Genomic DNA, 21,843 nt, shown 5'->3' with positions numbered 1-21,843 from the left:
AGTTGAGAGAGATGTGTTGGGGTCTCTTTCTGAACGGAGACTGCACAGGTCAGCTAGGAGAGCTGAGCAGTTTGTGTGTTGGAGCTGCAGAGAAACGTGTGGAAGCCGCAGCCTGTTCCGTGTGCATTGTGCCTGGAGTTGAACACTTCTGTTTGGCGCTGGAACTTATTCTTATACATTGAAACATATCATAAATCTAAAATTCATAAAACCAATTAATAGCATCAGATTAATTGATAGAACATGGTTTCTCGCATGGTGCTTAAAAAAAATTGTTTTAAATATAGCAATTAGTCCCAGAAAAGGGGAAAACAGTAAAAGCCTTGCGAATTAACCACAATTAGACATCATCCAATAAAAGGGATATTTGAAAAAATATTGTATCTGAAAAGGATAAAAAAAAAAAAAAGGGGAATCTAGAACTTACCTTAAGGCCAGGGCCGATTCCCAAAGCTTCGAGCGCTTCAGCTTGCTTGAGGAGGATAAACTGAAAACCTTCGCAGATATACCACTCCCAGCCCCATTCTGAAAGGAAGACAGTAGTTCAATGCAAATACACGAACACATCGTCACCAGCAAGGTCTATGGATTATTATTACTTCTCGTGTCGTACAGAAGACCTTCCATCCTACATGCTTTATACAGCCTTAGACATGTATTGATTGACTCAAGGGATGAAGGCAGAACACTTGGGAACTAGTCAAAAACTGCTGCTGATGATGATGCAGTCATGTGCCGACTAGACATGAGCAGGCCTCACTCAATACAAGTGGGATAAGCGAGGCTGGACCCGTCAAGTTGGAAAGTGTCCGGAAGTATGCAAATCACCCACCCACTTCTGGAGGATACTGACAGAATCCACTGCAATCACACATTTACAATTTTTACAATTTTTGCTGGCTACTAAATAAAAAACAAAAAAATAAAAATTAAGCAATTTTGATATCTCTGTAACTGTCCTGATCTGGAGAATAAAAGCCGTGGAATTTTGGTTTCTGGTACCCGGCCCGAACTTAGTCAAAGGTTCGGTTCAGGTACCAGAACTGTACCTGAACTTGAACCAGAACCCCATTGAAAACAATGAGAGCCAGAACTTTGGATCTGAAAAAAAATTCTCCATCTCCAACCGACTTCTTCTGGAACTCCGAACTTTGCAAAAGACTTCTGGGAAAAGCCATGTTCAGCATTTCACGCCGGACACTAGCTCTCAGGTACGAACCCTCAACTTTGAAGTTCGGGTTCGCTCATCTCTACTGGAAAGAGAATGTAAATGCTGCTTTACACTATGTAGTATAGGGCCATGTAGAAAGCCATAAAAAGAATGTGTCAAGTCAGCCCTCAAGTGGTAAGACCCCTGTATTTACGAATGGTCAATCACTTGTGACGTGAAAGCAAACACGTTTTATCACAGCCCCTTTAAATTACTTGTAATGAAGTACAAACAGTAGGTCAGTTACACCCCGGGTTGCAGCACGTACCTTTTTTCGGTTTCCTTAATCCCCTGGAAATAGATTGGACTTTTGCATTGTCTACGAAAACTTCAGTTTCTGCAAGTTCCTGAGTTTTCTAAGAACAAAAAAGAAATAAAAAGTAAACCGAAATCAGAAGTATAGTACCAAGCCCAAGTGATATAGTACCTTAGGTGGCGCATGAGACGTCTCCTGAGATCTTAATCTATGCATGCGTCGCCTCCACCCACCCTTTTCCCAAAGCCCACCGCAGGAATATGTACGGAAGAGGCGACCTCCGCTTGTTGGTGTCGACATCTTCTGAGAGGATGGGACCCTCAGCATCGCCCCACTCCTCCTGATGCTGCCGATCTCCTGAATCGGCGGCCCTTCTTAAAGGGCGGGGCCCACAGCTTCGCCCCACTACTCCTGTTGCCGCCGACCTCCTGAATCAGCAGCCCTTCTGAGAGGATGGGACCCTCATCATCACCCCACTCCTCCTGCTGCCGCCGACCTCCCAAATCAGTGGCCCCTCAGAGAGTGTGGCCCGCAGCTTCACCCCACTCCTCCTGCTGCCGATCTCCTGAATCAGCCACCCTTCTTAGAGGGCAGGGCTTACAGCTTCGCCCCACTCCTCCTGCTGCCGCCAACCTCCCAAATCAGCAGCCCTTCTGAGAGGACGGGACCCTCAGCATCACCCCAGTCCTCCTGATGCTGCCGATCTCCTGAATCAGCGGCCCTTCTGAGAGGACAGGACCCTCAGCATCGCCCCAGTCCTCCTGATGCTGCCGATCTCCTGAATCAGCGGCCCTTCTGAGAGGACGGGACCCTCAGCATCACCCCAGTCCTCCTGATGCTGCCGATCTCCTGAATCAGCGGCCCTTCTGAGAGGACAGGACCCTCAGCATCGCCCCAGTCCTCCTGATGCTGCCGATCTCCTGAATCAGCGGCCCTACTGAGAGGACGGGACCCTCAGCATCACCCCAGTCCTCCTGATGCTGCCGATCTCCTGAATCAGCGGCCCTTCTGAGAGGACAGGACCCTCAGCATCGCCCCAGTCCTCCTGATGCTGCCGATCTCCTGAATCAGCGGCCCTTCTGAGAGGACAGGACCCTCAGCATCGCCCCAGTCCTCCTGATGCTGCCGATCTCCTGAATCAGCGGCCCTTCTGAGAGGACAGGACCCTCAGCATCGCCCCAGTCCTCCTGATGCTGCCGATCTCCTGAATCAGCGGCCCTTCTGAGAGGAAAGGACCCTCAGCATCGCCCCAGTCCTCCTGATGCTGCCGATCTCCTGAATCAGCGGCCCTTCTGAGAGGACAGGACCCTCAGCATCGCCCCAGTCCTCCTGATGCTGCCGATCTCCTGAATCAGCGGCCCTTCTGAGAGGGCGGGGCCCCCAGCATCGCCAATCTCCTGCCGCCGTTGCCAACCTTCGAAAGCACCGACCCCGACTCCTGTGACCACACTCCATCGCACCCCAGGTAAGCGACTGTTAAAACAGATTCTAAGGCGCACCACCATTTTATTTTACTTTTTTTTCAATCCTTTCCGCCCTAAAACTTTGGGTGCATCTTATAATTCTCAAAAAATGGTAATAAATAAGTAACTTCTATGAGAGATGCATAGAATCTTGCAAAAAAGAACATGGGACAGTTTACACTCCCCTATAAAAGACTATGGATCGCTAGCCGCGACCATAATCCCTGAGGAAGGAGGATGCTACCTCCGAAACGTGTAGGATAGAATATGTGACGACCCCTTTAAAAGCTGACTAGGCGTGTTGGATGTGCGTACCTCTATGATAGTGTGGCAGCTTCTGCAGTAGTATTTGCCTTCATCACTGATCCCCCAGTTGATTTCTGAGCACTGAGGACACGGCTCCTTGTAAGATCTCTGAAAATAAATGAAAACTGTTAAATCTTTTGGAGCAACACTGCAAGACTTCTACAGGAATGATGCGCCCCGGTGTTGGACACGTGGCCTTCTCTGCTGACTGATGGCGAAGATGATTGTTAGTTTTGAACCAATGTCTGCCCTCACAAAGGCTCTGCGCACTATGGGCTTCTGAGAAACGTATATGTATGGACGGCTCCAATATAGTCACGCCGGCCTTTGACGCCAATCCTAAAAACAAATACTTTTGTGGTGGCCACTCTATAGGAAATGAGCAGTCAGACTGGACGGATGCTTACACAACCCTTAGGCTATGTTCACACATTGTGGTCTTTTTATGCAAATTTTCAGCTGCGTACCAGCAAAGTCTATGAGATTTCAGAAATCTCGTGCACACGTTTTTTATTTCCTGACTGTTCTGTCAAAAAACTGCATTTTCGCAAAATGCAGTATCCAAGGGGTAACGTTTCTCGTTGCGGAGAGAAACAGGTCAGGCCTGACATGCCGAGGTGATGAGACTTTTAAGCCGCAATGCTCCTCTAGGAAATATGCAAATTGTTTTGGCTTTTAACCTAAGTCTCGTTAGAGAGTCGATATTGACTTTTAAGATTGCCAATTTCTATAGGTGGCACTCATGTTCTAATTCTCTTGCTCTCTGGAGAGACAATTTGCAAAATGCTGCATGTCACTTTCAGCATTTTTCACCCATTGAAAATAATGGGTAGTGCAAAAACTCAACGTGTGAACATAGCCTTAGGACCCGTACCCATCAGCGTGAATAAAATCAGTCTGATGTTGTTCCTGAAAAGTGGGACGATGTCATGCAAATGACATGCAATTTTCATGTGAGTACAACACAATTTTTCTCAGCTAGCATCCTTCTGACACCCAAATTTCATGCGAATGCAATCCGTATGCAATGCGATATTAACATGAGCTTTTACATAGAAAATTACTCTGTCATTTAAAGATAGTTTTCAAACTAAATATTCTTCAATACATAGATATAAAGAAAGATGATACGTCAGTGACATATATAATTAGTGCAGTGTGTGCGTAGCTTACTGTACATTTATTTAAATAAATCAAATTCCAGAAAAAAAAAAAAATGGAGTGGGACGGCCCAAAAATTTGCTAACCAGCTGAAGGAAAACGGACAGCTGGGGGCTGATGTTTATAGCAAGGGAAGGGGGTAATACACATGGAGCTTCCCAGGCTATTAATATCAGCTCACAACTGCATACTTAGCCTTTACTGGTTATTAAAATGGAGACCCTCCCAAAATAATGACGTAGAGTCCCCCTATAATTAATAACCAGCAAAGGTTAGGCAGACAGCTGCATGCAGATATTAATAGGCTAGGCCATATTGTAAATAAATACACCCAGAATAAAGTCCTTTAATTGAAAGAAAGACACTGACACCTTAATTTGAAATAAAATAAAAAAATCTAAGTTTTTCTCATCTTAACGCATAATCCACTGAAGCCCATGTCCCCTGTTAAAGAAAAAAAACAACGATATTCCTCACCTGTCCGATGAGATGGAAATCCTGTTGTCACGTGACGAGTGTAGCTCTGCTACATTATGCGAGCATTCAGTCTGGCAGCCAGCATAGAGACTGAGATGTGCGTGATAGCGCAAGTGTCTCACAGTGCCATGAATAAGTAGAGCAGAGTACTTAGCCGATAAACTGCATTCACCGACTAAGAACTCCACTCACCTTATTCACGTCACCGCGGGACACTGATGCTACGCTATGTTGTACAGCTCAGTGTCTCTGCTGAGTGCAATTCTGAACGCTGGCATCATGCCAACATTCAGCATGGCATCTAGATGTAGCAGAGCAACACTCGTCGGACAGGTGAGCAATATGGTTATTATTTTTCTTTTACAGGGGACATGGGCTTCAGTGGATTACCATTTTATCGGACAGGTGAGGATTATGGTGTGTTTTTTCTTTTACATGGGACTTGGGCTTCTATGGATTAGTTAAAGGTGAGGATTTTTTTTTATTTTTATCTCAAATAAAGGTGACAGTGGTTTTATTTCAATTAACCCTTTCACTCGAAGCCTGTTTTCACCTTCTTGACCAGGCCGATTTTCTCAATTTTGCCCAGTATCATTTTATGAGGTAATAATTCTGGAACACTTCAACACATCCCACTCATTCTCAGATTTTTTTGTGACATTAGACTTCATGATAGTGGTAACATTTCTTTGATACGACTTGCATTTATTTGTGGGGGGGGGGTGTCAGAAATTTGGCAAATATTTCGCAATTTTCAAACTTTTGATTTTTAAGCCCTTAAATCAGAGAGTTATGTCACACAAAATAATTCATAAATAACATTTCCCACATGTCTACTTTACATCAGCTCATTTTTTTGAAACATATTTTTTTTGTTAGGAAGTTAGAAGGGTTAAAAGTTAATTAGCGATTTCTCATTTTTACAACACCATTTTTTTTTTCGGGACCACATCACATTTCAAGCGACTGAGGGGCCTATATGAAATAAAATACCCAAAAGTGACACCACTCTAAGAGCGGCATCCCTCAAGGTGCTCAAAACCACATTCAATAAGTTTATTAACCCTTCAGGTGCTACACAGGAATTAATGGAATGTCAAAGGAAAAAATGAACATTTAACTTATTTTCACAAAAAAATTACTTTTGACCCCAAATTTTTTATTTCCACAAGGGTAACCGAAGAAAATGGACCCCAAAATTTGTTGTGCAGTTTCTCCACATCAGGGCTCGGAAGGGAAGGAGCGCAATTTGACTTTTTGAATGCAAAATTTGCTAGAATTATTAGCGGTGCCATGTCGTTTGGAGAGCCCCTGATGTACCAAAACAGTGAAAAAACCCCCCACAGGTTACCCCATTTTGGCAACTAGACCCCTCAAGGAATTTATCTACACATGTGGTTAGCAGAGTTGAGCGAATTTTTCAAAAATCCGGTACCGATTATGATCGGTGACGAATATTGTTTTTGACAATATTCGCGGAACGTCATTGGAGTCAATGGGAGTAGAAATGAACAAATATGTTCGGAACTAATCAAACATAAATTCAGCACGAATAGGATACCAATATGGCATGAATACGGCAAATTCAGATTCGGCGACAGATTCCAAACATATTCGTTTAATTCTAGTGGTGAGCACCTTGAACTTCAGATGCTTCACAGAAGTTTATAACGTTGAGAAATGAAAATAAGAAAACAAAATTTTTCCCACAAAAATGTTTTTAGCCCAAACTTTATATTTTCACAAAGGAAACAGGAGAAAACGGACCACAAAATTGGTTGTGCAAGTTCTCTTTAGTAAACAGATACCCCATATGTGGGGGAAAACTAATGTTTGGGGCCACGGCAAGGCTCAGAAAGGAAGGGGTGAAAATTTAGAACGCGGATTTTGATGGAATGGTCTACGGGTGTCCGGCCGTGTTTGGAGAGCCCCTGATGTGGTGACCACTTTGAACCCACAGGTGCTTCACTGAATTTTAAAACGTTGATCTGTGAAAATGAAATATATATATATATATATATATATATATATATATATATATATATATATATATATATATATATATATATATATATATTTTTTTTTTTTTTTTTTTTTTTTCCCAAAAAATGTCATTTTAGACCCACATTTTTTCATTTTCACAAGGATAGCAGTAGAAAATGGAACCCAAAAATTGTTGTACAATTTCTTCTCAGTACACCGATACCCCATATGTTCTCAAAAAAAAGTTTTAAGACACAATGTAAAGCTCAGAAGGGATATAAGTGCCACACTGGAGTTCAGATTTTGCTGGACTGGCTTGAGGGTGCCGTGACCCTCTGTGAGAGCCCCCGAGGTACCAAAACAGCAGAACCCCCCCATAAAGTGACCTCATTTTAGAAACTACAGTGAATTCATCTATGGTGCAGTGATCATATACTGACACTATGGGTATGTCACAGAATTCTATACCATTGGGCAGTGAAGAAAAAATAATTGCATTTTTACCACCAAATTGCTATTTTAACCCTATATTTTACATTTTCACACTGGAAAATGGGTAAAAAAATGGCACCATAATTTGTCTCACAATGTCTGCTGAATGTAGAAATACCTGATATGTGGTTGTACAGTACTACTTAGCCACACGGCGAGACTCGGGAGGGATGGAGCGCTTTTTACTTCCTGGAGCGCAGATTTTCCTAGAATAGTTTGTGGACTCCATACACAGAGCCCCAAGGTTTGGAAGAGCAGAATCCCCCTCAAGTCACCCCATTTTGGAAATTATACCTCTGTGGGAATATATCTACAGGTGTAGTGATGATATTAACTCCATGGGAGATTTCCAGAAACAAGCAGCAGTGGATGTTGCTGAGTGAAAATGGCAAACTGTTGTTGTAGTGACCAGTACGTTGTAGTGCCCAACTCATGCTTCTGGAGACATGCACCTGTAAATTAGGTGAGCTGTCATCGCTAAAGAAATGCCAAACATGTGGACGCTAAATGTGGTTTGGGCACACTGTGTGGCTCAGAAGGGAGGGGAACATTTTGATTTGGGGGGCACAGAATTTGCTGAATTTCTTTTGTTGGACGAGCCTTTGTACTACCAGTAACGTGGAAGCCTCTTATTTTTCTATTAACAGAAGACAGACCTGAGTGAGGACTTGCTTTTTTGTGGAATGAGTTTAAGCTTTTATTGGGAACACTAAAGCACTTACATCGGGGTTTCTCCTCTAAATCACCAAATGACGCGATTCAGATGAAACCCCCGAGGCATCCATTCACTATAATGAGGCAGCAGTTACTCTGGACTCTATTCAATGGTTTCCTTCTTTTCAGAAGTGCACAAAACTGTGGTCAATCACACTTTTATAATACCTGAAAAGATGGACACCGCCGGATAACAGGTCAGACAACATCCACAATGCCTCCATATAGAGAATCTTCCATCATGGGCTCCGTCTGAATGACATATTTCAGAGATTTACACGAAACCTGATGTAAGCGCTCAGCGTAGAGCGCAGAATAAATGTGAGCAGAGCCTTACTGCAATAAATCAACAGCAGGTGAAGAATTGGTTTCATTCATATTTTAAAGTATAATTAGTTTTTGCATCGCCATATTTAGACAGCTATAATTTTTCTGTATTTCGGCCGTCATGTGGCGGCTTGTTTTTTTGCGGGACGAGTTGATGTTTTTATTGGTACCATTTTCGGGCAAATGACATTTTTTGATCGCTTTCTATTCCAACTTTTGGGAGGCAGAATGAGCAAAAATCAGCAATTCAGGAATAGTTTTTTTATGCAATTCCACACATGGTAAAATTGATAAGGCAGGTTTAGTCTTTGGGTCAGTATGATTACAGATACAACACTTATATTGTTTATGTTTTGGCGATTTACACAAACCATTTTATAGAAAAAATATTTTTGCATCGCTTTATTCTGAGAGCTACAACTTACTTTTCCACTGAAGGAGCTGTACCGTTGGCTTCTTTTTGCAAGACAATATGACGTTTTCAGAGATACCATTTTTATTTACATTGCTCTTTTTGATCGTGCTTTTCTTCACTTTTTCGTTCGGCGGTATGATTATAAAGCTTATTTTTTTGCCTCTTTTAGGCTGGTTTCACATTTGCGTTTTTTTTTTTTTGCGTTTAAAAACGCAAAAAAAGCATGCATTTTTTCCCTATACTTAACATTAAAAACGCATGCTTTTTTTGCATGCGTTTTGCCACCGCATGCGTCTTTTTTATGCATGCGTTGTGTTGCAGAAATGCAACATGTAGTAATTTTAGCGGCGGTTTTTTTGCCGCAAAAAAAACGCATTGCTGTCTATGTAAACGCATGCGTTTTTAACCACATGCGTTTGCATGCGTTAAAAACGCATGCGTTTTTATTTAAAAAAACAAAAAAAAAAACAAACACTGATAAACCACCCCACACCATAAAATTGATAAAGGGATCCTACCCCTACCCCCTTTTAAGGGTAGGGTTAGGGTTAGGATCCCTTTAGGGTTAGGATCCCTACCCCTAACTCTTTCTGTTTATAGTGGGTTATTTACTTTATTTTGATGATTGGCAGCTGTCACACATTTATCTGCATGCGTTTAAAAAACGCAAACGCATGAAAAAACGCATGTAAATGCGTTAAAACGCCGCGTTTTTTTCACCACATGCAAAAACGCATGCATCAAAAAAACGCGGCATTTGCACGCGTTTACATGCGTTTTTTCACCATGCGTTTTTTAAAAAAAACGCATGTGTGAAACCAGCCTGACCGTGTTCACTGAATGGGTTAACTAGTGGGACAGTTTATAGGTAGGGTCGTTACTGATGAGGTGATACCAAATATGTATACTTTTATTTGTGCAAAAAAAAAATATATATATTTATTGGATTAATATTTTTTCATTTTTTTGTTCTTTTGTGATTTTTAAAACATTTTTTTTTTTTTTAGAAATTGCAGTATGTATATTTTTTTTTACATTGTCCCAAGATGGGACATCAACTTTACAGTGCCTGATCGCTTCTCTCACCCAGGGAGGAGGCATGTCAGCTCCTGCTCTGTCGGAGCTTACAGGCCACCCATTCCTGGGTGACCTCAGGCACATCTTTTGGCCCAGTTCACCATGAAGACCATCGGCACAACACAATCGCAACGATTTTGTTTCGATAACTCTGAATTGAAAAAAATCAAATTAGGAATACATAAATTGATGGCCTGAAACAAAATGCATTAATGAATCATTATTTCCCTCCATATCATGAAAACATCATCTATAAATCTTATCCAATAGATGGAACATTTTTGGAAAAATGTGAGAGTATATACAGTACAGACCAAAAGTTTGAACACACCTTATCATTTAACCCCTTTCCAACCTGTGACACAGCGTATGCGTCATAAAAGTCGGTGCCAATGCGACCTGTGAGGCATATGCTGTGTCACAGAATGATCGCGTCCCTGCAGGCCAGGTGAAAGGGTTAACTGTAATTTCACCCGATCTGCAGGGACAGGCTACGATCGCTCTGATTGAAACGTAACTTTCAACAGCCACTTTCAATCAGAGCAATCGTAATATTTCACCAATGAAAGTTGGTGAAATATTACAGTCCAGCCATGGCCGATGCTGCAATATCATCGGCCATGGCTGGAGACCGCGATCTGCCCCTGCCACCTCCACCGATCCACCGCACCCATCCTCCATTCTGTCCTCCGCTCCCCTCCGTCCTCCTGTCCGCTCCCCCCGCAGTCCGATCTCACCCCCGCATACATACCGACCTCCGGTGTCCCTCCCGGTGTCCGTCCGTCTTCTGCATGGGCGCCGACATCTTCCAAAATGGCGGGCGCATGCGCAGTGCGCCCACCGAATCTGCCGGCCGGCAGATTCATTCCAGGTACATTTTGATCGCTGTGATAGATTCTATCACAGTGATCAAAGTAAAAAAAATAAATAAATCCCCCCTATCTCACCCCCAATAATAAAAAAAAAGAAAATATATTTACTTTTATGTTAGAACTAGGCTTAGGGTTAGAACTAGGCTTAGGGTTAGAACTAGGCTTAGGGTTAGAACTAGGCTTAGGGTTAGAACTAGGCTTAGGGTTAGAACTAGGCTTAGGGTTAGAACTAGGCTTAGGGTTAGAACTAGGCTTAGGGTTAGAACTAGGCTTAGGGTTAGAACTAGGCTTAGGGTTAGAACTAGGCTTAGGGTTAGAACTAGGCTTAGGGTTAGAACTAGGCTTAGGGTTAGAACTAGGCTTAGGGTTAGAACTAGGCTTAGGGTTAGAACTAGGCTTAGGGTTAGAACTAGGCTTAGGGTTAGAACTAGGCTTAGGGTTAGAACTAGGCTTAGGGTTAGAACTAGGCTTAGGGTTAGAACTAGGCTTAGGGTTAGAACTAGGCTTAGGGTTAGAACTAGGCTTAGGGTTAGAACTAGGCTTAGGGTTAGAACTAGGCTTAGGGTTAGAACTAGGCTTAGGGTTAGAACTAGGCTTAGGGTTAGAACTAGGCTTAGGGTTAGAACTAGGCTTAGGGTTAGAACTAGGCTTAGGGTTAGAGTTAGAATTAGGGTTAAAAATTGGGCTATATGCACACGGTGCGGATTTGGCTGCGGATCAGCAGCGGATTGTCCGCTGCGGATTTGTAGCCATGTTCCATCATGTTTACAGTACCATGTAAATGTATGGCACACCAATCCCCTGTGCCCATGGTGCGGAAAATACCGCGCGGAATCACTGCGTTGTATTTTCCGCAGCATATCAATTATTTGTGCGGATTCTGCAGCGTTTTACACCTGTTCCTCAATAGGAATCCACAGGTGAAATCCGCACAAAAAACACTGGAAATCCACAGTAAATCCGCAGGTAAAATGCAGTGCGTTTTACCTGCGGATTTTTTAAAAACTGTGCGGAAAAATCCTCACACGAATCCGCAACGTGGGCACATAGCCTTAGGGTTAGAATTAGAGTTAGGGTTGGAATTAGGGTTAAGATTAGGGTTAGGGGTGTGTTGGGTTTAGGCTTGTGGTTAGGGTTATGGTTGGGATTAAGGTTAGGGGTGTGTTGGGGTTAGGGTTGGAGTAAGAATTGAGGGGTTTCCATGGTTTAGGCACATCAGGGGTCTCCAAACGCCACCATTGATTCCAGCCAATCTTGCGTTCAAAAAGTCAAATGGTGCTCCCTCCCTTCTGAGCCCCGACGTGTGCCCAAACAGTGATTTACACAAACATATGGGGCATAAGCGTACTTAGGAAAAATTGCACAACAACTTTGGAGGTCTAATTTCTCCTGTTACCCTTGGGAAAATAACAAAATGGGGGCTAAAAACTTAATTTTGTGTGAAAAAAATCATTTTTTATTTTCACGGCTGTGCGTTATAAATTTCTGTGAAGCCCTTGGGGGTTCAAAGTGCTCACCACACATCTAGATAAGTTCCTTGGGGGGTCTAGTTTCCAATATTGGGTCACTTGTGGGGGGGTTTCTACTGTTTAGGCACATCAGGGGCTCTGCAAACGCAACGTGACGCCCGCAGACCATTCCATCAAAGTCTGCATTTCAAAACGTCTACTTCCCTTCAGAGCCCTGCCGTGCGCCCAAACAGTGGTTCTCCCCCACATATGGGGCATCAGCGTACTCAGGACAAATTCGACAACTTTTGGGGTCCAATTTCTCCTGATACCCTTGTGAAAATAAAAAATTGCGGGCTAAAAAATAATTTTTAAGGAAAGAAAATTGATTTTTTATTTGCACGGCTCTGCATTATAAACTTCTGCGAAGAACTTGGGGGTTCAAAGTGCTCACCACAAATCTAGATAAGTTCCTTGGGAGGTCTAGTTTCCAAAATGGGGTCACTTGTGGGGGAGCTCCAATATGTAGGCACACAGGGGCTCTCCAAACGCGACATGGTGTCCGCTAAAGATTGGAGCCAATTTTTCATTCAAAAAGTCAAATGGCGCTTCTTCCCTTCCGAGCCCTGTCGTGCACCCAAACAGTGGTTCCCTCCCACATACAGTATGGGGTATCAGCGTACTCAGGACAAGTTGTACAATAACTTTCGGGGGTCCAGTTTCTCCTTTTACCCTTGGGAAAATAAAAAAAATTGTTGCTAAAAGATCATTTTTGTGACTAAAGTTAAATGTTCATTTTTTCCTTCCATGTTGCTTCTGCTGCTGTGAAGCACCTGAATGGTTAATAAACTTCTTGAATGTGGTTTTGAGCACCTTGAGGGGTGCAGTTTTTAGAATGGTGTCACTTTTGGATATTTTCAGCCATATAGACCCCTCAAACTGACTTCAAATGTGAGGTGGTCCCTTAAAAAAATGGTTTTGTAAATTTTGTTGGAAAAATGAGAAATCGCTGGTCAAATTTTAACCCTTATAACTTCCTAGCAAAAAAAAATTTGTTTCCAAAATTGTGCTGATGTAAATTAGACATGTGGGAAATGTTATTTATTAACTATTTTGTGTCACATAACTCTCTGGTTTAACAGAATAAAAATTCAAAATTTGAAGATTGCGAAATTTTCGCCAAATTTCCGATTTGTTCACAAATAAACCCAAAAATTATCGACCTAAATTTACTACTAACTTGAAGCCCAATGTCACAAAAAAAAATCAGAATCGCTAGGATCCGTTGAAGCGTTCCTGAGTTATTACCTCATAAAGGGACACTGGTCAGAATTGCAAAAAATGGCCAGGTCATTAAGGTCAAAATAGGCTGGGTCATGAAGGGGTTAAAGATTTTTCTGTATTTTCATGACTATGAAAATTGTAAATTCACACTGAAGACATCAAAACTACGAATTAACACATGTGGAATTATATACAAAAAAGTGTGAACTGAAATTATGTCTTATATTTTAGGCTCTTCAAAGTAGCCACCTTTTGCTTTGATGACTGCTTTGCACACTCTTGGCATTCTCTTGATTAGCTTCAAGAGGTAATCACCGGGAATGGTTTTCACTTCACAGGTGTGCCCTGTCAGGTTTAATAAGTGGGATTTCTTGCCTTATAAATGGGGTTGGGCCCATCAGTTGTGTTGAGCAGAAGTCTGCTGGATACACAGCTGATAGTCCTACTGAATAGACTGTTAGCTGTTTTTTTTCTTGCCATAATACAAATTCTAAGTAAAGAAAAACGAGTGGCCATCATTACTTTAAGAAATGAAGGTCGGTCAGACCAAAAAATTGGGAAAACTTTGAAAGTGTCCCCAAGTGCAGTTGCAAAAACCATTAAGCGCTACAAAGAAACTGGCTCACATGAGGATCACCCCTGGAAAGGAAGACCAAGAGTCACCTCTGCTTCTGAGGATAAGTTTATCCGAGTCACCAGCCTCAGAAATCTCAGGTTAACAGCAGCTCAGATTAGAGACCAGGTCAATGCCACACAAAGGTCTAGCAGCAGACACATCTCTACAACAACTGTAAGGGCTTGTTTTCACTTGCGAGGAACACGTCCGTGTCTCGCATGTGGAAACGAAGCTCTGGTACCGGCACTCCAGAGCGGAGCGTGCGGCTCCATGTGTTGCTATGCGGCCGCACGCTCCGCTCTGGAGTGCCGGCACCAGAGCTTCGTTTCCACATGCGAGACACGGACGTGTTCCTCGCAAGTGAAAACAAGCCCTTAAGAGGAGACTTTGTGCAGCAGGCCTTCATGGTAAAATAGCTACTAGGAAACCACTGCTAAGGACAGGCAACAAGCAGAAGAGACTTGTTTGGGCTAAAGAACACAAGGAATGGACATTAGACCAGTGGAAATCTGTGCTTTGGTCTGATGAGTCAAAATTTGAGATCTTTGGTTCCAACCACCGTGTCTTTGTGCGGCACAGAAAAGGTGAACGGATGGATTCTACATGCCTGGTTCCCACCGTGAAGCATGGAGGAGGTGTGATGGTGTGGGGTGCTTTGCTGGTGACACTGTTGGGGATTTATTCAAAATTGAAGGCATTCTGAACCAGCATGACTACCACAGCATCTTGCAGCGGCATGCTATTCCATCTGGTTTGTGTTTAGTTGGACCATCATTTATTTTTCAACAGGACAATGACCCCAAACAACTCCAGGCTGTGTAAGGGCTATTTGACCAAGAAGGAGAGTGATGGGGTGCTACGCCAGATGACCTGGCCACCACAGTCACCAGATCTGAATCCAATCGAGATAGTTTGGGGTGAGCTGGACCACAGAGTGAAGGCAAAAGGGCCAACAAGTGCTAAGCATCTCTGGGAACTCCAAGATTGTTGGAAGACAATTCCCGGTGACTACCTCTTGAAGCTCATCAAGAGAATGCCAAGAGTGTGCAAAGCAGTCATCAAAGCAAAAGGTGGCTACTTTGAAGAACCTAAAATATAAGACATAATTTCAGTTGTTTCACACTTTTTTGTTAAGTATATAGTTCCACATGTGTTAATTCATAGTTTTGATGCCTTCAGTGTGAATTTACAATTTTCATAGTCATGAAAATACAGAAAAATCTTTAACTGAGGTGTGCTCAAACTTTTGGTCTGTACTGTACATATATCTCCTCAAAAAGTGCCATATAGATATTAGCATATGGGGGGCACGTTGGACCCCATGGCAGTTCCAGCCTTTTGTACATAAAATTGATCTGCAAACAGGAAGTTTTCTGTTAAAATCAATGTGATCAACCTTATGCAAAACTATATTTGTAGTAGCAAAAAAGTGGTATATTTATCTAGAAACTTTTGGACTGCCTCAATGCCCCTTTGATGGTCCATGCAGGTGTAAAGGCTATTAACATTCATTGTTACCAAGATACACTCTAGTAACAATGGTGTTACTCTTTATATATTTATCCAAAAACGAGAGAAAATAGCTGCACCACACAAGTCTTCCCTGTAATTAAAAAACCTTTGTCCTTTATTTCAAACAACAAGGTAATGTGGACATGGTTATAGAGGGCAGGACTGCAGAGCAAGCTGGTGCAGTCAATGGACTACGACCGTTTCGCGTCTTCACGGAAGACTTGTGTGGTGCGGCTATTTTCTCTCGTTTTTGGATTGTTGCACATGTATTTTCAAGCAAGCGCCAATTTCCGTGGATCTACCGTCTGTGGTGTTGTTGACTCTGCCAACCTGCTTCACTACTGAGTATTAACCTTGTTCTTAGTGCCATTCAGCTTTTTTCTTGATTTTTTAAGGCTACTTTCACACTTCCGTCGGCTGAAGAGTTGAAGCCAGGGGTAATATCAATCTGTTCTCCTCATTTCCTGTATGTGGAGCAAGCGTTGGGGGCCAAGTGGAGGGTGCCGACACAAACCTGTGTCAAGGCGGTGGGTGGGCTCACAGATTGATATTACCCCTGGCTTCATCTGGGACATACCAAACCACACAGGGATTATACAGCCTATCCTGTGCCCCTGATTCCATATGTGAGACAGCACTATCTTCCCCTGCTTTCCCTGGGATAGTCCAGAAGGAACAGGAACTACACAGCCTGGTCTGTACTCCTAATTGTATATGCACGACAACAATTGTTTACCTTCCGGCTGGAACTACAACTATAGTGCACGGGCAAGCGTTTATACCATATCAGTTTGGTTACACAACTGGGTCCTTCTATCTGACTCATCAGTCATACGGTATCCTTACTTTAAAAAACAGATTTCCATTGGGCGATTTTGTGATCAAGGCCACGGGCTGGCCGAAACGTTAATTCGCCAAGCATTTTTCTACTGATTCAAGTCAAATAAACTTTTGATATATGCAACTTTAAAACTATACGAGTGCAGTGATTACTTTAACTTTACGACTTGTGGGATTTAGCGTCCCGTTCACTGGCACCGTGAACCACATTGATTGAGTGCTAGCTTTCCAGATTCTCTATGTGCAAAAAACGCATCCTGCGGGCAACTTTGCAGGATGCGTATTTTGCACAGAACGACGCATTGCAACGTCTTTATAAAGACGGAAGTGTGAAAGTAGCCTCAATTAACTTTATATATTTATGTTTTGATATGTACAGATATCCTTAAAAAAGGCATAAATGCTGAAATGTTCGATCTGAATTTTCGGCTATGCTCACGTATATGCGGTAAATTAAATTTCACTCTATTTCATCTTTACTTGGAAGTGTCATAACTGTGTGCCGAAGGTTTCTATTACTGACTAGTGTTCCTTCAGTGCGCCAAACTATAACCCATAAGGGTATGTGCACACGATCAGTATTTGCTGCGGGTTGACGCTGTACATTTATGCGTCCAGATGTTATAGCATAAGGGGATGGGATTTCAAGAAATCCCATGAGCACTATGAGTCCACAGACGCTTGCGGACCACTCGTAGAGACGGGCATGTGGCACATCTTTCCAGGCCGCATAATGTCTATTTCTCTTGCGGTTACGGCTGTTGCTCTGTATGCGGCAAGTGGTGACTGAACCCATGCCGGCGGCACCCCTATGACTGGAAGACGAATGTTGCCGGAGAGATAAAGTTAATTTACTCTAACCCCATAGCTGCAGGTTAATAGCGTTATTTTACATGTTAAGTTCCCTTTAATGTTAAGAAATTGAGTAGGGTGAAATCTGCAAGTAATACATGGAGATTCTGTATGTGGATTTGTGACCAAATGTGCAGCAGAAATTTTTCCACAAGGTATAAACATTGCCTTTAACAAAGCGTGCATGGAGCCTTAAACTAATCAAGAAACATCTAAACGTCTAGTAAAAGTCCAGCTGAAACCCCATCAGTGGCTCCTGTCCTGGCAGACTCCAGTTGTCCACATATTTCATGCTGAGTCCTTCATTTTACTGCATGGTGTAACAGAAAGTGACCACAAACTTTCCTTGGCAAAATCTGAAAAAAGAGGTGGTCTTTGGAAAATAATCCCCAATGAAAGGGTGGGGGGGGGGGGGAGAGATACAACTAGTTAAAGAAGTTGCCTGGCCTCTATAATAAACTAATACAGGCTCACTTGCACTAGCCCCCATAAGTCCAGCACATGCCACTCCAGTGGAAGAGAAATGATGATTCCTGTTCTATAATCCCCTGACTGCCAGTGTTTGATTGGCTGCAGCGGTTGAGCGACTAGAACAATGCAATAGCACAAGAACCTTTCACCATTGTCAGTCCTACACATAGTTTACAGCCAGAAAGCTCCTTCACACTTAATAGATGATAATTATTAAATCAGTGTACATCGTGCTATGTCCTCACACTACGACTCGCATCATTTATGGGGGGAGGGCGCCATCTGCGACTCAGACACACTCTCTGTGCAACTTCTACTGAATCTTTCTTCATATACTGCTCTATAACGCGCTGCTGGCAGGGCAGACGCCATAGTCAGTCCCACGGGCTCCATTTACAAGGGTGGGCACCTACTCCGACATCCCCTTCATAAATACTGCATTCCCCAAAGTAAAATATAAATCCCAGATCCCCCTCTCCTGCCCTGGTGCTGTCCCAGCAATGTCTGCGCCGGGTGTCCCAGGGCCACAGCAATCACATGGCAGGACAATGGCGCACACCGCTGGGGCAGCACCAGAGCTGGAGGAGCTGTTATCTTACTTGGGAAATACAGAATTTAGGAAAGGGCTGTCCAGTCATGGAGGACCCTGGTTATTGCCATAATAATACTCATCAGTGCAGGGATGACTGACGGGAGACTGCAGCCGCTCACAGGGCGGGACAGCAGCTATGGAGATGCACTCCACCACTACTGCTGTCTACCGGGGACCAAGTCCCGCATCTTCCTGGGGGAGGGGACACTCCGCCCTATCTCCTGAGGTGAGGGCGTATTCCATGCCCTGGCCTGTGATGTGACGCCTCGGTGTAAGGTTATACACTGCTCTGTGCAGGGTGACGCTGCGCACCACACACGGGGTCTCACGCTCACGCTCTCCCCCTGCCTAGTGCTAGAAGCAGGGAACCATGCACGCACGTGACACCAGTTCGCGGCGCTCAGCAATGACGTCACTGGCTGCGCTGCCCTTACCGCGTCCTCCTCCTCCATGATGCCTCGCGCCTTAAACCGACTCCTCCTCCACCTCACAGTGTGTACCTGAGCCTTGAGCCCGCCGCTCCCATCACCGAGTGCCGGGCGGCGCCACCGAGTGGTTTCTCCACCGGTCGCTTACATTTAGGCGCGACTTCCGCCAGGTTCGCTGAGCCACGTGACGACAATGGCCAATCACTGCAGCCAGCTGGGAGGGGCTTCTTGCTGCGTGGTCTCCTCTGAGCAGACACATATCACGTGCAGCACTGCGGCCTCCTCTGTCTCTGGACCTGCTGCACACTGGGCGGCTGTGCCGCAACATGCGAGTGCGGTCATTTCTGCACAATGTGGCTGCATGTCTGCGCACCCCGTGCTCCTGGCAGACATTGCGCTAAATCTCCTCGGATGGGCGGCATCTGCCGGGGAAGAGTCCGCCAGCGCGCCCACCCTCACCTGCGAGACTGCTGGAGTCCTGTGTCTGGTCACATTGGGCTTGTAGAGTGCTCAACAACATCCATTTTTCAACCGTCTTGTATCCCTGATAATTCTATGTACGCATACATACTTTTTATTATATATATCCAGATTGTACACTAGAATTTTTGAAGCATGAAAAGAAAAAAAAAATTGCTAAAATACTAAAAAATGAATCAAATTTATTATTATAGCGCCATTTATTCCATAATGCTTTACATGTGAAAAGGGGCATACATAATAAGTGACCAGACTTATTCCTGGTGGGTTTTTTAACTTTCCTATTGACGTCTGTTACATACTGAGTTGGACACGAGCCGGGGTAGGTGCAGACGGTCAGTACACTCGGCAGCGTCTTGGATGCAGCACGTGTCCGCGGCGTCCATAGAGCTGCCGGCTTTTGAATGCAGGTGATTCCGCATGTGATCACTGAACCAATCGGAATCGCTGCATCCTATGCGTTGTACGGGTGACGTTTATCTTGCGGAGATGGAGCGTCTCTGCAAGAAAAATTGACATGCTGCTTTCTGGAACGACACGCCACATGTCAGTCTCCGCAGGAAAGCGGCGGGCGCGGGAGCATGCATAATGGACATGGGATTTCTTGGAATCTCATCGACAAGGCTGTAACAGCTGGACGCTGCACAAGTACACAGCGTCCAACCGCAGCGTATACTGACGGTGTGCATCTACCCTCAGAGAATGCACAGGTCACTTCTTTAAGGTCACATTCAGACGCTCAGTATTGGTCAGTTTTTTACCTCAGTATTTGTCAGCCAAAACCAGGTGAGGAACAATCAGAGGAAAAGTATAATAGAATCACATCATCATGTCTGTATTTATCAGAAGTGCTGAATCCGGCTGTCATCCCTTCTCCCCTGCTCTGCTGGCGAGCAGGGGAGAATTAATGAAAGAAAGACCTGGCGTGGGTTCCCCCTATGTTTTTCAACCAACCTGGCAAAACTCAACAGGTGCGGGCTGCTATTCTCAGGCTGGTCAGGGGCTCTGGGTATGCCCCCTCCCCCCCAGCCTAAAAACAGCAGCCGCCCAGAAAAGGCGCATCTATTAGATGCACCAATTCTGGAGCTTTGCCCTATTCTTCCGACTTGCCCTGTAGCGGGGGTAAGTGGGGTAATGAGGGGTTAATGTCACCTTCCTATTGTAAGGTGACATTAAGCCAGCTTAGTAATGGAGATGTATCAATACGACACCTATGAATTACTAATCCTATAGTTGATAAAGGGTTAATAAAACAGTAAGAATAAAGTATTTTAATGAAATCATACACAACAAAGTTTCCCATCTTTATTAGTCTGCCATTCCAAGCGAAGCCCTCGATCTCCTGTAAAAGAAAGTCTAAAGAATTAACCAACTATATACCCATACCTGTCCGGCGTACAGTCAGTCCCACACAGTAATCCATTTCATGGGGAATGTACAGTTTACAACCGGGAGCTCTGCTAATGCGACCGCCACCGGCTGTAAACTACTGGGGAATGAATGAGAAGCAGCGAGCACAGACTCACTAACTCACACTTGTGAGTTTTGCCAGGTTGGTTGTAAAACATAGGGGGGACCCCGCGTCAGGTTTTTTTTTATTCATTCTCCCCTGCTCGCCGGCAGAGCAGGGCAGAAGGGATGACAGCCGGATTCAGCACCACACGCAGGGGAACAGCGCTTAGCTTAGACCCCCATGCCTGTCATTGTGATTTTCCTGTGAACGCCGGCTTGTGGCCGGCGTTGATAGATCTTAGTTTTTGCTGCACATAGCAGGGCTGAAGCTCTGATGTCTAATAGCACAGGCGATCAGACAATCACAGCTTCAAGTCTCCTAAGGAAACATGGCAGAGGTTCCCTGATGTTTTGGGGTTGCTTTGCTGCCTCTGGCACTGGACTGCTTTACCGTGTGCATGGCATTATGAAGTCTGAAGACTATCAACAAGTTTTGCAGCATAATGTAGGGCCCAGTGTGAGAAAGCTGGGTCTCCCTCAGAGGTCATGGGTCTTCCAGCAGGACAATGACCCAAAACACACTTCAAATAGCACTAGAAAATGGTTTGAGAGAAAGCACTGGAGACTTCTAAGGTGGCCAGCAATGAGTCCAGACCTGAATCCCATAGAACACCTGTGGAGAGATCTAAAAATGGCAGTTTGGAGAAGGCACCCTTCAAATATCAGGGACCTGGAGCAGTTTGCCAAAGAAGAATGGTCTAAAATTCCAGCAGAGCATTGTACGAAACTCATTGATGGTTACCGGAAGCGGTTGATCACAGTTATTTTGGCTAAAGGTTGTGCAACCAAGTATTAGGCTGAGGGTGCCAATACTTTTGTCTGGCCCATTTTTGGAGTTTTGTGTGAAATGATCAATGTTTTGCTTCATTCTATTTTGTGTTTTTTTCATTTAAGACAAATTAAATGAAGATAATAATAACAAATAATTTGTGTTTGCAATCATTTTCAGGAAGAAAATGAGTACTATCTGACAAAATTGCAGGGGTGTCAATACTTTTGGCCATGACTGTAATTACATTGCATGAAATAAGTATTTGATCACCTACCAACCAGCA

The 21,843-nt window shown here is 43.9% G+C and overlaps 1 protein-coding gene across 2 annotated transcripts in view; it reads right to left on the bottom strand.

The window, feature by feature from the left end:
- Nucleotides 1–18,974, bottom strand: part of TAF1B (TATA-box binding protein associated factor, RNA polymerase I subunit B) — a 124,043-nt gene extending 105,069 nt beyond the window's left edge. The window contains exons 1-4 of one of the 2 annotated variants that reach the window (XM_069728081.1): nucleotides 18,869–18,974; nucleotides 3,245–3,343; nucleotides 1,479–1,566; nucleotides 428–525 (exon numbers count right to left, since the gene is read on the bottom strand). Coding sequence is in view for 1 of the 2 variants with exons in the window: in XM_069728080.1 (XP_069584181.1) it covers nucleotides 428–525; nucleotides 1,479–1,566; nucleotides 3,245–3,343; nucleotides 18,803–18,820 (303 nt within the window). In the remaining variant the exon portion in view is untranslated. Of the gene's footprint in view, nucleotides 1–427; nucleotides 526–1,478; nucleotides 1,567–3,244; nucleotides 3,344–18,802 lie in introns of both variants that reach the window. The other variant, XM_069728080.1, reaches the window with a different exon arrangement.
- Between the last annotated feature and the right edge of the window lie 2,869 nt (nucleotides 18,975–21,843).

This window comes from Ranitomeya imitator, chromosome 5 (assembly GCF_032444005.1).
Source record: "Ranitomeya imitator isolate aRanImi1 chromosome 5, aRanImi1.pri, whole genome shotgun sequence".
In the NCBI taxonomy this organism is placed as follows: Eukaryota; Metazoa; Chordata; class Amphibia; order Anura; family Dendrobatidae; genus Ranitomeya; species Ranitomeya imitator.
Note: the sequence above shows the minus strand (reverse complement) of the source record. Positions and strands in the feature narration are given on the sequence as shown.